This window comes from Nomascus leucogenys, chromosome 4 (assembly GCF_006542625.1).
Source record: "Nomascus leucogenys isolate Asia chromosome 4, Asia_NLE_v1, whole genome shotgun sequence".
Lineage (NCBI taxonomy): Eukaryota > Metazoa > Chordata > Mammalia > Primates > Hylobatidae > Nomascus > Nomascus leucogenys.
In genome coordinates, this window is record NC_044384.1 from 89,492,901 (window position 1) to 89,509,375 (window position 16,475).

The 16,475-nt window shown below is 54.5% G+C and overlaps 1 protein-coding gene, 1 long non-coding RNA gene and 1 other non-coding gene across 3 annotated transcripts in view; 2 read left to right on the plus strand and 1 right to left on the minus strand.

Moving 5' to 3' along the window:
- Positions 1-1,812: 1,812 nt before the first annotated feature.
- LOC105740783 lies at positions 1,813-4,696 on the minus strand. Its single transcript, XR_001116871.2, has 3 exons — positions 4,670-4,696; positions 4,295-4,554; positions 1,813-2,318 (listed from the first exon to the last, which is right to left on the minus strand). It is a non-coding gene; the product is annotated as an uncharacterized LOC105740783 (long non-coding RNA).
- A 14-nt stretch (positions 4,697-4,710) lies between these two features.
- On the plus strand, positions 4,711-4,817 carry LOC115834855. The gene has a single exon (XR_004029856.1). It is a non-coding gene; the product is annotated as a U6 spliceosomal RNA (small nuclear RNA).
- A 3,123-nt stretch (positions 4,818-7,940) lies between these two features.
- The window catches only part of ANO1 (anoctamin 1), a 114,166-nt gene continuing 105,631 nt past the window's right edge, over positions 7,941-16,475 (plus strand). The window contains exon 1 of the mRNA XM_030811417.1: positions 7,941-8,063. Coding sequence (XP_030667277.1) covers positions 7,956-8,063 — 108 coding nt within the window. The 5' untranslated portion in view covers positions 7,941-7,955. The remainder of the gene's footprint in view (positions 8,064-16,475) is intronic.

Genomic DNA, 16,475 nt, shown 5'->3' on the forward strand with positions numbered 1-16,475 from the left:
AAGATCATGCCAATGCACTCCAGCCTGGGCGACAGAGTGAAACTCCAAGTGAATAAATCAATCGTGAGTGCATGGTGAGTGGGTAAGTAAGTGGGGAATGGGGCAAGCCAATGGGCGAGTGAGCAGGTGGATGAGTGGACAAACACTTGAGCGAATGAATGAGTATGTTGCTGAATGAACCTCTCACTCCACTGGAAAAGCCAGGGGAAGGGGCCTGAGCATCTCCTTCAAGGGTACCTGCCAAGGTGGAGTCCTGGAACCCCTGCCCAGAACCACTCCTGGAAGGCATCTGGGTTAGTCCCCTGCTCCCCAGCGCTGTCGGCCCCTGCCTCAGATCTCTTACCCAACCTCATGTCTTCCACTTGGCAAAGTAGACCGCCCATGTACTGGGAGTACTACATGGTAGGATCCCTGAGAGGGTGTCCCCAGGCGTCCACCTGGATCTCTTTCTGGTGTGAAATAGGGAGCTCTCTCGGCTTCTTCAATTGAACACCTGTGTGACCAGCTCTGTCATCAGATATGTTTTGTAATTAAAGGCTACTCTGTCCTAATATTTCAGGAACGTGCTGTGATTGGCCTTTAGGCAAAGGTGGGTTTCTCTACATGTGTGCTGTACAGAGAAAAAGCTGTTCAACTATTTTTCCTTAAATAGTAAAAGGGTCCAATATGAGCCCACAGGTTACAAAGTGTGTCAGTGCCTTAAATAATATCAGCCTTTCCCTACCTATCAACCTATTTCATGTCACTGCAGAAATCTTAGAAAAACAGAGGAAATGACAAAGCAGAAAATAAAAGCCGTCCAATATAATTTTCCTTCAATAATAAGAAAAGGCTCTGTAGCTAAGCAGCCCAGCCTGGTCGCTCCTTCCCACATGTGGCTTTGAGCCCTGGAAACATGGCTTTTCTGAACTAAGATATGTCGTAAAGTAAAATTCACATACCAGATTTCAAATATATAGTTGGAAAAAAGAGAATGTCCAAAGTCTGATTAATAACTTTTTTTTCTTTAATTTTTTTTGAGACAGGGTCTCGCTCTGTCACCCAGGCTGGAGTGCATTGGTGCAATCATAGCTTGCTGCAGCCTCAAACTTCTGGGCTTAAGCAATCCTCCCACCTGAATTTCCCAAGTAGCTGGGATTACAGGCATGCACCACCATGCCTGGCTAATTTTTTTTTCTTCTTTAGAAATCGGATCTGACTGTGTTGTCCAGGCTGGTCTCTGACTCCTGGCCTCAAGTGATCCTCCACTTCAGCCTCCCAAAGTGCTGGGATTGCAAGTGTGAGCCACCATGCCTGGCCAGGAACTTTTATATTGAGGACGTGTTGAAATGATATTCTTTATATAATAAGTTACATAACATAGATTATTGATTTCCCCTGATTATTTTTACTCTTGTTAGCATAGATAGTAGCATATCTCAATGACGCACACGCCGCAGGGCCCAGTAATGCACTCCTTTATTGTACAGAAACGTTGCATCAGGAGGACGAGGTCTTCGGCACCAAACCCAGAGGGCCTTGAAGGTTCTGATTCCCCAGTGTAGGGTTGGGATGATGCCTCCACTGCTGGTGATGCTCCTGGCTCATTTTCCCATTCATTTCTCCCACAAACGTGGGGCCCGGAGTGTACAGCCAACGGTTGTCACACACAGTATCCCCCCAAGAGAAACCTGCAGCCCAGAAGCTCGGCTGCAGTACAGAGACCCCCAACCTGGCAGAGGCCTTGACACAAAACAGAAGTTTTGCACCAAATGATGCATACGTGAAGGCACAATGAAGTGAAGAGGAAGCGTTCAAGGAAAAGGCCATGCATGGCATAACAAAATTCTGGAACACCTTTTATTCCAACCACAGGGTTTCGCAGGAAAGCGTCAGGATCTCCTATAAAGATAACTGAGCCTCACAGTCAGCCCAGGAGCTGTGGCTTCCTTGACTTTGGGGAGGGGAGGGTGTGATGAGGCCCCAGAGGATTCGTCCCAGAGTGAGACGCTTGCTGCAGCCAGTGCCTGTAACGTTAGGATCCATCTCAGGCCTTAGGCTTGGGTCTTTAGGGAAATCAGGGGCTTGGGCGGGTCACCAACACCAGGGGAGGGATGCAGCTTTGGTGCGCTCACGCCCGGCATACACCCTGTGGAAGGTGCAGGGATGAGTCTGTGGCTGACAGCGGCTCTCTTGGGGTTCTTGTACTCTCAACAGTGCAGGGGTGCCAACCTATGTCCCAGCTCCACCGTCTTGGGACCTCAAGTCACCTTCAGCCCCTCGGGCCAGAGGACAGGAGGACCAGGACCTGTCCTTCTCTATCAGAAGCTGCATCGTATCTAAGCAGAAAATATACAATCGGGACAGGGGCTCAGAGGAAGCCATAAGGGTCAGCCTTGTCTCTCTGGAGTGGCACAAGCTCAGACTGAGGCCGCCCGCCTCTGCGAGATGGAAGTTCCTTATTCTCGGGAAGTATGCTGGTGAAAGGAAATTGCCAGGCAATCTGGAACTTTTACTCTTTCAAGCCCCAGGAAGAAGAATTGAACCAGTGGCAGGCAGCTAGGTGCTCTGTTTGGCAGAGTGGGCAGGTGCTGTCCCGCTGTGGGGAGTCCGACCCTGTCCCCCTCGGCAGGGTTTCCGATGCCAAAGCACCCACCATCCTGGGGAGGAAGGCTGAGCCTCCTGGGAAGCAGCTGTTTAAGATTTCATCTACACTTCTTCCCACACCTCATGAGAAAGGACCCAGGAGGGTGCGTCCGTCCATGTGAATGCACTTGCAGATGGCTGTAATCACCCTAACGGCACGACTTAACATTTGTAAAGAGCTTAGCACAGTGCTGGCTTGTAGTAAGCACTGCGCGGCTGCTTGTTAAATAAATAAACATAAATGGGGAACATCTATAGTGTGCCAAGGATGGGAAGGAGAGTAAAGAGTGCAGAAATGAAGCCCGAAAAACTGAGGATGGTGGGCAGAAGCGAACGTGAGTGGCTGGATCCGAGGATGGAAGGAGCAGAGGTGAGGGGTGCTGTCTGAGCTGGACCAGAAATGCTTCCAGGAGGAGGTGGCCTGGCCAGGCTCTCAGCTACCCCGGGTGAGCTTTAAAGCTCTTGGGATTCTCAGAAGGCAGGCCTTGGGTTCACAAAACACATTAAGAATCTGAAAACCCTCCTATGGAAACTGGATGTCCATGGATTCTGTTGGAGGAAAAAAAAAATCCGCACGCTCCCCCCGCCCCCCCGAGACAGAACTTCACGCTTTGGCTGCGTTTCTGAGCTTCGGCCAGCAGTTTCCGAGGCCGTGGAGTCCCGCCGTCATGCTGCGGTTGGCCGGCCTCTGCTTAGGCACTGACATCATGCAAGGGAAGGAAATGACAGTGGTCCCGTCTCCCGCCCACCATATCTCAGTTGTAAATTCCCCAGGCACGTCTTCCCCGGGGTAATTATAGCCCAAGTTGCTTTTAGGAGGTGATATCATTTACCTGTTTGGCCTCTGTTTCTGTCCTACGCGGGTTGCCCGGCAGCACGGGGCTGGTGTGGGAGTGGGATGGGTGGCCGTTGGCGCTCACAATGGCCCTGAGTCATGACTGCTCACTCCTTCCATGCTCCTTTCCCTCCCCTGGGCTGCTCCTGAGTCAACAGCACTTATTAAACCCCTCTGAACACAGAGATTTGTACTGGGCCAACCGAGGGGCAGGGCAGGCTCAGTGCACCCGGACTGTGCAGGTGCCACCACCTCTACCAATGGAGGGCAACCCTGGGCACCTGTGTATTTCTATTTTGTAAAAAGAAACCCAGTCTCCTTTCTGCCACCTCTCTAATTCTAGGCGTGTGTTGAATTCATGGAGTGAGCTCTGGTTTGAGGGTTGGGGGTCAGGAGAGCAAGATTGAAAGCTTAGTTTGCTCTCTTGCCTGATCTTAAGCCAAGTACATCGCCTCTGCAGGTGTGCACACCTGTGAAATGGGGACTGATAAAGCTAGCCCTCCCAGGTCCAGGTGACATGCAGGTGAGGGCTGCTGAGAAATCTGAGAGCAGTGGTGCTCAACTGGGGCTGGTTTTGTCCCCTGGAGGATATTTGTCAACATCAAGAAACATTTTTAGTTGTCACACTGGGGCTGGAGGCAGAGGGTGCTGCTGGCATCTCATGGGTGGGTAGAGGTCACCAGGGTGCCTGCAAAATGTCCCACACTGCACAAGACAGCTCCCACCACAGAGGATGATCTGGCCCCACACATCCACTGTCCTGAGACATCCACTGTGCCCCACCCTAGAGCTCCTTTACTAGAAGAGGCCTTTGCCTCCCTGGCCTGGACTCACCACAGCCAGGCGCTGGGCCTCTTTGTCCTCGCCCACCATCCAAAGGGAGACACTTCATGCCTCACTTTACAAAAGAGGAAATCGGCCATGCGGTTGGTTAATGGGGAGCAAGATTCTTGTTCCGGTCCATGGTCTTGGTAACCAGTCCCTGCATCTCCATAATTTGGGGCACCTCGTTCTTCCTCCCTTTGTAAAGTTTGGTTTGTTCAACTTCCCACTGAGTTGCAAACAGCTTCGCCCATGCTCTGAGGTATTCTTCCCTGTGGGCAATGCCAACGGGATGGAAATAAAATACCGTTGAAAAGGACTCCCCTGTGCTGCCTCCTACCAGGAAGCCACCCTCCTGACAGCTTGTTGGTCTGCACTCCTTGTCACCTGATGCTTGCATCCCCAGTGACTATTAAAATGTCCGCAAAGTGCTCGCTTCGGCAGCACATATACTAAAATTGGAATGATACAGAGAAGATTAGCATGGCCCCTGTGCAAGGATGACACGCAAATTCGCGAAGCATTCAATATTAAAAAAAAAAAAAAGTCAGCAAAGACACCTGTACCTGTATCAATTGGTGCATGCCATCAAATGACACTGAAGAGCAACACTGTGGCCAAACAGGCCAGCTGGGAAGCCCGGAGCTTCCCGTAACGAAATGTACCATCTAGACGAATTAGACCGGTGTTTTACTAATTCATGAGCGGGGAATTAATCCCGCCCGCAAAATCTGTCCCTGTGGGGTTTTAGTGATGAAAATCATTGAGACAAAAAGAAAACTGGGTGCAACAGTTTATGGAGAGGCCCCACGCATAAGCAGTTAGTGACTGGAGTGGAGAGAGAATCCCAACAAAGTGACCCATAGGACACAGGCGGAGACAGGGAACCAGAGAAGAGAAGCATCTATGGGACAAAAAGGACCCCGTAAACTTGTCCTGGCTTGGGAGATATCTCCAGCTACAGGAATTCTTTTCCCCCTCCTATTTTGGGGGGCTATTGTTTTTACTTTGTGTCAGTCCCTGAAATCCCTAGACCCATGAACCCCCGGCGAAGGCCACGAGAGGCCTGGAGGCACAACTGGTCCTCTCTGGCCCTTGCTGCACAGAGGCCACGCTGCATTTCATCTGCCCTTGCTGTGGCATGTCCACACTGTCCATCCGGGAAGACTTGGGGAAGGGGCGAGAGGAAACAGAATGTGGGGATACTGGAGAGAAAAAAGAAACATACTGGCAATAGCAAAGAAAGTGGGGTCTTACAGGCAAGCAGATGCCTTGAGCCTGGCTACAGTATAAATCACCAAAACTAGAGGTTAAGCACTGTTTCTTGAGTAAAGCCACAAGGGGTGCTGTTGGGGAGAAGGTGGGGCCACCTTGCCTAGGAGATGGCCCCCCAGCAGGCAGCCCCCGAGCCCCAGAGCCCTCTCAGGCCAGAAGTGTCACTTCCCAAACCTTTGGGAACACCAGTGTGTCCAGATTCGGCCAAGTATATTTTTACTCTTTTTTTTTTCTTTTTTTTTTCTGCAAACTGCACCTCATAGAGCTCTGGAAGGTCTGTTGGCACTCGAACTAAATTTGAAAAGACAGTACATTAGTATTACACAATGTTGGTTGTTTACCAACAATGATAAGTGGATGGAGTTACATAACCCTCTGTACGTGCGTGTGGGATTCTCCCAGCCCTGGACACTTGAACTTTTAGGAGCAGAGGCTGTGGAACACTGTTCCTGGCATGGATTTGGCCAGCCTGGGGCACTTCTCCAAACCCTCTCTCGCTGTCCAAGGTGCAGACAAAGGGTCCTTTAGGGCCACTCAGTGCCCATTGGCACCACCAGCTTGAGAACCAAATAGCCTTCCTGCACCGCCCCAAGTTCAAGGAAGTCACGAACTTGTGCCTAAATGGGGGAGTCTCACTGAGGCACCAGGAAAGGGTAGGTCATGACAAGATGACATTAGTAGTGACAGCAGTCACCATTGCTGAGCCTAGCAACTTCAGGCACGCTCAAGACTCCCATGAGAAGGCGGAGGCTCTGAGGCCCAGGAGGCTCTGAGGCCAAGGAGGCTGGCACAAGGTCACAAGGTCACAAGGCTGGAAGGTGCCAGAGCTGGAGCTAGACCCCACCCCTTCTCCCCAACCCCATCCTAGCTGACTCCAGGTTCCATGCTTGGAACCATGGCAAGCTGACGACATCGTGGCCTTGAAGGACAATTTTCTAATCACTTCTGTAGGCCTTGAATGTTCCAAGTGGCCATTTAACAAGCAATTATTGAGCATCGGCTGTGTGAACCTGGTAGACAACCCACTGTAAAATGAGACGGAATAAATGAAGTGCTAGTTGAGGTTCAGGCAGGTTCTTTGGGTAGAGAGGAAGGCCTGCATATTTGGGTGGGGACAGTAGGGGAGCAGGACTTCCTGCAGGAGGTGCTATCTGATGCACACCGTGAAGAACTCATGGGATGTGAGAGGCAGAGGGACACTTTATTTCCACTGGATGTGGTTGCCAGCATGGCCCCTGGGTCTTAACCTGAGTGTGGCCGTCCCCTGGGGACCTGCCTTATTCTCCTTAAGGGAAGAAGTCTTGAAGATCCGCAGTGTGCCAGACCCCTGCTAGGTCCGGGAGTAAGAGAGATCAAAGCCACCATCCCCCCCCCGCCCCGCCCCTCCAGAAAGCGGAACAGCGTTGCCCAGCAGTGGAGAAAGCTCTGCAGGAGCCCCGCCCCACCTCAGAAGATGCGGACTGGTCCTTGGCCTTCCTAAGCCTGGGTGTCCTCTGAAAAATGAGGACCCGCATTCCAACCTTGCAGGTGCGGAGTTAAATGAGTTGATACACACTCACGCCCTACAACAGGGACGCTGCACTCGCCTGGGCACAGAACACTAAGCGCTCCGTAAACTGGGGGGCACCGGTAACATTAGTGGGCTCCAGAGAGATGACTGCCCCGGGAGAGACTCCTCCAGGAGCGCAGGCAGCTGGAGGGGGCGGGTCGGCAGGAACCAGGCAAGCTCCCCGGAGGAGGTGAGCGCTGAGTGACAGCAGGAGTTTGCCAGGGTGGACAGAAAGGGGCAGAGATCCAGACTCCAATCTCAGAAGCTTCACTCCCCCGGAGGCGGAGGTGACCCGCCACAGAAGCGCCTGCCACTCGGGGACTTTATTTCAGGTGGGGCTATTGAAAGTTCCCCCCTTTCATACCCGGTATGAAAACCCTCAAAAAATCCAAAGGGGCACTTTCCCCGGATAAAAATAAAACTTGGAGGGGCCCGCAGGAATGGAATACTTTTTCTTCCTGTGTTTAAATTTCTACGGAAAATCTGACCCGCGCGGCCACCGCCCCTGCCATAGGCGGGCGGAGAGCGCTTATATCTTTAAGGCAAAGGCGGGCCGGCTGGCGTCCAAGTTCCTGACCAGGCGCGGGCTGGTCCGCGGGACCAGCAGCCGGGTGGCGGCGCGATCGGCCCCGAGAGGCTCAGGCGCACCCCGCACCGAGCGCGCGGGCCGGGCGGGCCAGGGCGGCGGGCGGAGTGGGAGGCGGCCACGTCCCCGGCGGGCCTGGGCGCGGGGAGGCCCGGCCCCCTGCGAGCGCGCCGCGAACGCTGCGGTCTCCGCCCGCAGAGGCCGCCGGGGCCGTGGATGGGGAGGGCGCGCCGCCCGGCGGTCCCCGCGCACAGGCGGCCACGATGAGGGTCAACGAGAAGTACTCGACGCTCCCGGCCGAGGACCGCAGCGTCCACATCATCAACATCTGCGCCATCGAGGACATCGGCTACCTGCCGTCCGAGGGCACGGTGAGTGCGGGCGGCCGCGACCCGGGCGGGAGGGCCGCGCACCTGCGCCTCGGCAAGGGCGGCGGCAAGGCCTTCTGGGACCCTGGGGCGGGGGCCGCACCCTCTGCGCAGGGTTCGCAGCGCCCACCCGCGCACGTGCGTGCCGGGAAGGGCGCGCCGGCCCTGGCCAAGTGCGTGCGCCCCGCCTGCGCTCTGAGCGTTCGGAGCGCGGCGCCCACTCCGCCCAGCGCAGCGCCGGGCCCCCAGGCATGGCCCGGCCTCGGAGCTCTGCGGCCCCGAAGCCGCCTCGCCCGGGGCTGCAGCTGGGAGCCCAACCAAGAGCTCACGGCTGGCGCCCTGGATGGGACCTTCCCTTCCTGGCTCGCGGCCAGGGGTGCCCGTTGGGGCAGCCAGGGTAAGGGTGATGGTGGGGGTCTTGGGTGAAGGCCAAGTTTGTCGCCACTCCACGATGATAGTAGCTGCCAGGGCCCACTGCTTCACTATCCTCTGGGGCCAGAGCCCCGGGTCCTCACTTGCCAGAAATGCACATTGTGCCCAGGGCACTGGGCCTGGTACCCTGGCATTGGCACTGAAACTCTCAAAGCCCAGGGAGTCAATCATTGGAGATTGCTTTCTACCCTCGCCCCTGTCTCCCCTGGGCGCCTAGGCCTGGTTCAGGTGGGGGCACTGGTTGGAAGCCAGTCATGTAAGTTGGGGACCCCATCCTGAGGTCCCCAATATCCCCACCACCCTCCCCATGGCCAGACCCAGAGGTCTAGGGAACCCTATGTTTTAGGGAGGGGGGCGGAATTCTCCCAGGAAGAGTTTGGCTTGAAGGACAAAGTTTGCCGGAAGAGGATAGGACAGGGCTGGGACTGGCTATCTCCTCTTGGGGTGAGGGAAGCTCTCAGCAGCACTTTGTAGGACCTAAGGACAGAAGCTCCCTTCTCCCTTCCTCCCATGCAGACCCCATCGAGGCCCCTCCCCGGGCGTCAGGCCCAGCAGGGCTGCTTCAAGCAGGATGAGGATGGCCCTGGCCTGTCCCTCTAGTCTCTGGAGCTCAGAGAGGCAGGGAATGAAGCGGGGGCAAAGCTCCTGCTTTGGGTCTCTGTTCCAGCGACAGCAGGGACTCTGGCCTTGGTCAGGCCTTGCACCCCTTGGGTCACAGTGGAGGGGGGTGGCCTGGGGGCATCTCTTCGGGAACTGAGATTGCACAGAGCTGCCAGGAGCACTGGAAACAGGTGTAGATGGAGAGGGAGTCTACCTGTGACTCACAGGACTGGCCGGAGGAGCTCAGGGATTGCCATTTGATCAAAGCCATGTGCCAGGCCGTGCTGACCCCTGGGCACCCTCAAAGAATGAGACAGGGAAGGCTCCGCCCATCTGGAGCTTACTTAAGAAATGGTGACGGAACGTTACCCGTTATCCATGGCAGTGACAGGGACTATTCCATAGCGCTGGGCCAGTGCTGTGTCTTATTAGCTCATTGAACTCTCACAATGTGCGAGGTAGGTGCTATTACTACAGGCAAGGAGACTGAGGCCCAGAGGGACAGGTGACCAGCTCCAAGTCACCCATCAGCTGGGAGGACAGTTAGGAAGGGCCCAGGACACAGACCAGGTAGCTGCAGAAAGCCTGCCTGAAGAATAAGCATTCTGGAGAAGGAGCTCATTCTACCCATAACAGGTGGGGACTGAGTCTTTCAAAAACATTGCATATTCAAAGCCCCAAAGGTGGGACCATGGGCACACCAGCCAGGAGCCAGGGGATGGTAGTGGTGGCCCAGGTGATGGAGAAATGGATGCTCTGGGGGTAGACTGGACAAGACCTGATGGTGAATTGAATGTTCAATAAGAAATGGAGCCTTTCATGAATAGCCCCCGGTCTCTAGAGTTTTTGTTCCAGGACCCATTGCTTATCCAGACCCAGAAACTATCTGCCTCCTGCAAACCCAGGTGAAGGCCACAAAGTCTGCAAAGAGGCAGCTGGGCCCAGATGAGACCATCAGGTCTTAGGTTCCACACAACACTTCCGTTACACATACTTTGTTTTGTGAGCTTGGAAGACTGAATCAGAGGCGTGCGCTGCGGGAGGCAGAGCCTGGGAGCAGAATCTGCTGGTAGATGGCCAGACAGGCTGGAGGCTGCAGCCATGGAGCAGGGCCCTGTTGGTGCAGGGCAGGCAGCATGGCAGGGAGAGCCTCCCAGGGCATCCCTGGCACCACTCAAGCCAACAGTTGTTGCTCAGTCATTACCCTGAGTCACCCAACGAAGGCGGCTCGGTACACACGAGGGCCAGAGGGCGTGGGCTGCATTTCACAAGTTCCTATCCTGTTCTCAGGCGTGCAACTCATACATGCACAAGTCAACCACAAGATAAGCTCATCCAATTCAGGCTGCAGTTCCCAGCCTGTGACTTTTGCCTCTCTTCATTCCCAAGTTCAAGGGTGGAAATCACTTCATTGTTTCTGTGCAATGAGATATAAGAAATGATGTGAAAGCCAGAGGCCAGGTTGGATGCAATTTGTTTCCGTTTCCTTCTGTTAATTTTTGAATGTTTCTACTTTCTTCCTTGAAACTGGTGGTTGTCCGTGGCCTGGGATCTGTGTGCCACGAACAAGCCCAGACACTCCAGAGATACCTGATTTGCTGGTATCTGCCCAGTATTTCTTGGCTTATATGCTGTGGGAGATGATCTGCTTGTAGATTATGGAGCGTGCCCCATAATCATACATTGATATGTAGTGATCTGATTTTAAAATTTTTTTAGAGGACAAGGGAAGTTTAAAACTGATGTTCCCTTCTTAACTATAATTTGAAGAGTCTCAAAACCAAAAGAAATTTTACAGGTCACTGATTTCATTTAGCCCATTTTCAGAGAAAGTGAGCATTGTAGATTCCCTTGAGTGATCAAGATATTTCATATGGATATGAATTCAGTTCCTGGAGTACCAACTCCAGAGACCAGCAGAAGAAACCAAAGCCCGGAGTCCCAGGACAATGTTAAAGGTTAAAGGACATAGGATTGCTTCCCCTGTTCTGCCCTTTTCTTGGAGTATGAGGAAGGGGTTCATAGAGGCAGGTGTGGACCAGATATAGGCTGCCATTCATGGTGCCTGGGACAGGTCTTCCAGGACACTCCTGCTATGAAGGGAACCTTTGTCCTTCACATTTTCCCATGTGGCCTCAGGGAAGTATTTCTCTTCCACCATTTTCCTATCTTCCTTAGGGAGGCACCTTCCAGGAGTACCTCCCTCAGTTATGCAGAAGAAAGTCTTCAAAATACCTTTAGATCATCCATCACATTTTATCCCCACAAGAGTCCTGTGACCTAAGTCCAGATGTCTTTGTCAGCATCTCACAGATGAGGAAACTGAGGCTCCCAGTTGGGGGTTGTGGTGTTTAAGTTGCTGGCCTAACTGGGTCTCAGCTTCTGTATCCTTGGACCTGATTGCCACAGCCAGCCACAGTATACGAGACCCAGCCTCTGTTGTTCATTCACACATGCCCGCATTCATTCATTCAGCAACCACATATTCAGTGCCGACCATCAAAAAGATGAATAAGAGGGCTGGGTGCCATGGCTCACACCTCTAAATCTAGCACCTTGGCAGGCCGAGGCTGGTGAATCACCTGAGGTCAAGAGTTCAAGACCAGCCTGGCCAACATGGTGAAACCCCCATCTTTACTAAAATTATGAACATTAACCAGGCATGGTGGTGCGCTCCTGTAATCCCAGCTACTTGGGAGGCTGAGGCACAAGAATTGCTTGAATCCAGAAGGTAGAGGTTTCAGTGAGCCGAGATTGCACCACAGCACTCCAGCCTGGGTGACAGAGCAAGAATTTGTCTCAAAAGAAAAGATGAATAAGAAACCCCTTACCCTCAGCAAAGGTGCACCAAGGAGTTGCTTGCCCCTTTCTTAAGAATACAGAAACAGCAATGTTCTGAAGCTTTCCCAGGCCTTCGAATTTGGAAGTTATGCACAAAGTCTCACGCACATCCCTCCCACTGCAATTACATCTTTGCCTTTTTGTCCCATTCTACACAAGAAAGGCACCCACTCCACTGCCCCGTGGAAGGGCACCATAAAGTCACATGCCACCATGGCGACCGCACTGGTCCTTGCTGTGCGTTCACCTCCCGACTCTCTTCAAGCCCAGCTCAGGATTGCTCTCCAGACCCTGGAAGCCTCCCAGCCCTTTAGAGTATAGATGGGAGAGAGCCCACACCTTAAAAACTAATACCTAAACAGACAAAGCACCTTATCCAGGGTCACAAAGCAAATCAGTGACAGAGTCAGGCGCTGGGACTCCCACACCTGTGCTTGGTGCTGCCTCCTGCTGGTCCCAGCATCACATCCAGCTCCTTTTGTAACTTTTTAAAGTCTGGATTTGGCACTGCTACCATCTTTCACTTGTGGTTCACCCTGGCCACAAGATTTTTTTTCCCCTGTCCTCCCCTAGTTCTTTATTTGTGCGTGTGTCTCAGTTCCCAATTAGAGCAAACTTCTGTTGAAGGTTCACTCTATGCTAGGCCCTGTTGTAAACTCTTTACAAGATATATTAACAGGTTTCATCCTTCCAGCAACCCCATGAGGGAGGTCATATAACATGAGGTAGGTCTTAGGGATATGGAGAGACAAAAACACGAAGCTGTGTGCCTGGGGTCACACAGCTGGTGAGTGGCAGAGCTGGTGTTTGAACACAGGGAGGAGGACGCCCACTCTTGATCAGGCCCCGGTGCTGTCTCTCCCTCCACCGTGCATGGGAAGTTAGATGATGCTTCTGCTCTCCCAAAGACTGTCAGGCCCCTGAGGGTAGGCGTGTCCCTTGATAGGGCCCCAGTGAACAGATGGTGGGGGTTCGTATTGAACCTGGTAACCTTCCCTGTTTCAACTTGATAGAGGATTTTTGGCCACTCCTTAGTGTAATTTCCCTGCTTTCTGGCTTGAAGGGATCCCTGTGAATTTCCTCCCTTTCTCTAAGGATTTGTTTGCTATTACCATTATCCCTGCCAACCAGGAGTGTTTATGGAGCCCCGACCAGGTTCTGAGTCCCTGTGTACTGAGGTCAGGTTGGAGCTGTGTCCTAACACATCTCTAGACAGTCCCTGACCAGGCCTCCGGGGTCCTGCCATCCAGCTTTGGGGCTAATTTGCAAGTTAAGAACTTGTGGGTAGATGGCTCAGAGGCAGTCCCAGCACAGAGACCTGCACAGGCCAGAGGGGCTGGCCACCTTCAGATCCCAGAGGATGCTAGATTTGCCCTGTGCCCTGAAAACCAGGTTGAATTACAAAGGGCTGAGAAGGACAGAAAGGGCGTACAGGGAGGGACACTGTCTGCAAAGGCAAGGAGGAGGGACTGGGGAAGGCCTGGGGGAGGGGGAGAGGAGTCTGAGAAAGGCAGTATGGGGAGGAGATGAGGAGGAAAAGCCGAAGCCCTCAGGCACGCCTGGGACTCAGGCAGGTGTGCCCTCCGACCCCTCGAGACCCCGCGTTCACCTGCTGGGTGCTGGCGCATTCCCTGCGCATGGGCTTCTGTCTTCCAAGAGCAGCTTCCGGTTGGGCTCTTTTGCCCGCTCAGCTATGGGGAGAGAAAAGCACCTTTAGTCGCCAGCTCCCTGTGACCCTGCCCTTGTCTGACCTCCCTGAGATGTTGAGAGGAAGGCGTATCTGCCACTGGGTGGCCATCGGGGTGACAGGGATGGCTCCCAGGCACCTGGCCCCAGAATTAGATGGAGCATCCACCCTGGCACGTTCTGGCTAGTGTGTGCTGAGCTTAGCGGAGACCATCATCCCCTCAGTGAAGCCTCCCACCGCTCTGCATTTAGCAGAAACCGACCCTGGGGCTCAGAGTGTCCAGAGCCTCCCCCAGGCCTTGCAGCTGGAGAGGGGCCAAGCCTAGATGTAGACCCAGGTCTGGCTGACTACAGGGCCTGCCATGAAGCCACTGCCCTGTCCTGGGCTGGCCTTACCTGCTGCCCCACACTGTCCCAGACATACCTGTGGCCTGGTGTTGCCCAAACCTCCCGACTAGCCTGTGCTTATCTGCTGTCTGTACTGGCGCTGCTTAACCGCTGCCCCAGGCTGGGACAGAACTGAGGCCTGCTAAATGGCTGCACTCTCCCCATGCCCCTCAGCACCAGAGACAGAGTCCTGCACTGGGGTCAGCCAGCAGGAGTCTGGTACTCAGGGCCACTGAGCTGGGCAGCTCACCCATGGGAGCCTCAGTTTCCTCCAGGTCAAATAGACCTAACTATAGTAACCCCCTCGTAGGTCAGCTTGTGGGGACTCAGCGAGATGACATACCTGGGCCAAGAAACAGCGTCACCCTGAGTCGCGGTTCCCACTAAGGGGGGCCACATCTTGGGCGTGCAGATGGGACTTGAGGCTGAGCTCAGCCTCCCACCTGTGCTGTAACCCGGGCTCTCCTGCCCTGCCGGGCCTCAGTTTCCTCCTTGGCAAATTGAGAAGAATAGCTCTTTCGTGCTTCTCCTGCAGAAGGAATGCAGGCTCCCCATGCTGGCTACAGACTTGCGATACTGGGGTCTTCCATGAACCCCATCCTTCACGGGGCTGGGCATGGGAACCCACTGCCCTCAAAAGCCAGCCCTCCCCCACCCTTCCCCCTGAGCCCTCCCAAGCCACCCACCCACATGGGCGTGGTCCTGGCCCCTAAGCACCCTCAGACTTTGTCACAGAGGGCAAGCTGGGTGGGACATGCACACTGAGTCCAGGTCCTCCTGAAGGCCACCAGCACATCGGGGCCCTGTGTTACTGTAGAGAGAAGTCAATTGCTTAGTTTCAGCCTCCTGCCGGCACCAGATGCTGACCGGGCCCTCCCAGGCGGTGAGCAATGCTGTTTCCAGGAGAGGCATCCTAGGCCAGAGAGGCCAAGGTGCCAGGGACATGGCCCCAGCTGTCCCCTAACCAGGGGTGGAGGAGTCTAGACCCTTGACATCAACGCCTATGAAAGATGGGGCAGGCCCCAGCCAGCAGCCCTGGTCCAGAGCCTCCTCTCTCCTTCCCCTACAACTAGAAAGGACAGCCTCCACTCGAGGCCTTCCCTTGCCCTGTCCCCCACTGCAATGCTGGCTGTTTGGGGAGGGCTCCACCCTCCGGCTTCTCTGATACACTTTGGGTTGTATACAGCCCATCCGCCTCAAATGAGGGATTCTGCCTGCCCCTTTTCCGGACCAGTGCACAGCCATTTAGAGCCATGGTGCAGCTGGAAGCTGCCCAGGGGCTCTGGGTGACCACGTGGGGAGACCCTCCAGTCCAGCGAGGCCCGAGCACAGCTCTGTCCAAAGGCCACAGGTGCTTGGGCCCTGCCTGGCGCAGCACGCTGTCCCTGCACTCCATCAGGGAGGCCCTCGTCTCGGATGATGCCCCTCGGAAACTGATAGTGCCCTAGGGAGCATCCTCACGTAGCCACAGGAAACAGGTGGAAACCAGGCCGCCAGCTCGAGGGATGAGGTGCAGTTCTGTGGACCATTAGCAGCTTGGAGTTGCCTGTTAGGCTCTACCCAGCATGGCTTTATTTATTTTTTCTTATTTCGGAAACCCAGATTGCTGATGGACCTGTCTGTCTTGATAACCAGCCAAACCCCTCGGGAATTCCAGCGATGCAGGCTTGGCTTTAGCAACGTTCCCATCACACTGTCACTGTGGGAATATCTGGTTTTTAAACCAACCGCTCCACACTGCTATCTCCCATGGCCCCCTAGAGTCCTTCAAACAAATAAGGAAACTGAGGCAGGGCGGGCCCTGTAGAAGCCCTAACCCCGCCCCCTTGGTCACCCCAGGGCACCCACCAGCGGTGCCCATCCATACCAGTGGCTCGCTCTCCTTTGCACCCAGAGGTGATCAACCGTGCAGGCGCTGCTGAAGGCCACGTGTGGGGAAGGCATTAATACCCCAGGAGTGACCCCCAGCCAAGAAAGGGCCAGAGCGGGTACATGATCACCCAACTTCCTCACCCTCTGGGCACCGGCGGTGGGGTGCGCCCTTCAAGGTCACTCCGAGGGTCCCCAGCAGGACGGAGCCCAGCTGCACATAGCAGTGGCCGCTCCTTGACCCACCCCTGTCAGCCTCCCTCCCCTTCACCCTACTCTGGCACCTGAGATCACCTCCCAAGTGAAACGCTTGCACCGCTGGCCTCTGCTCAGGCTCTGTTTAGGGGAGAGCCCTGACTAAGACAGTGAAAGCCTCACCTCTGGACACACGGCTAGTTAGTGGCCCTGTGGCCACCTTGACGTGGCACTGCCTCTGACACTGGCGATCAGAGATTGAGATTTGCACGCACAGAACCTGAGCTCAGCTCTGCCTCAGCCCCTATTCATGTGCGTGGGGAGCCCTCATTCACTTGGTAGCTTTTGCCATAGCTTTTGTAGTTGTTGGGGGATATTTTGTTTGTTCGTTTAATTTTTAATTTG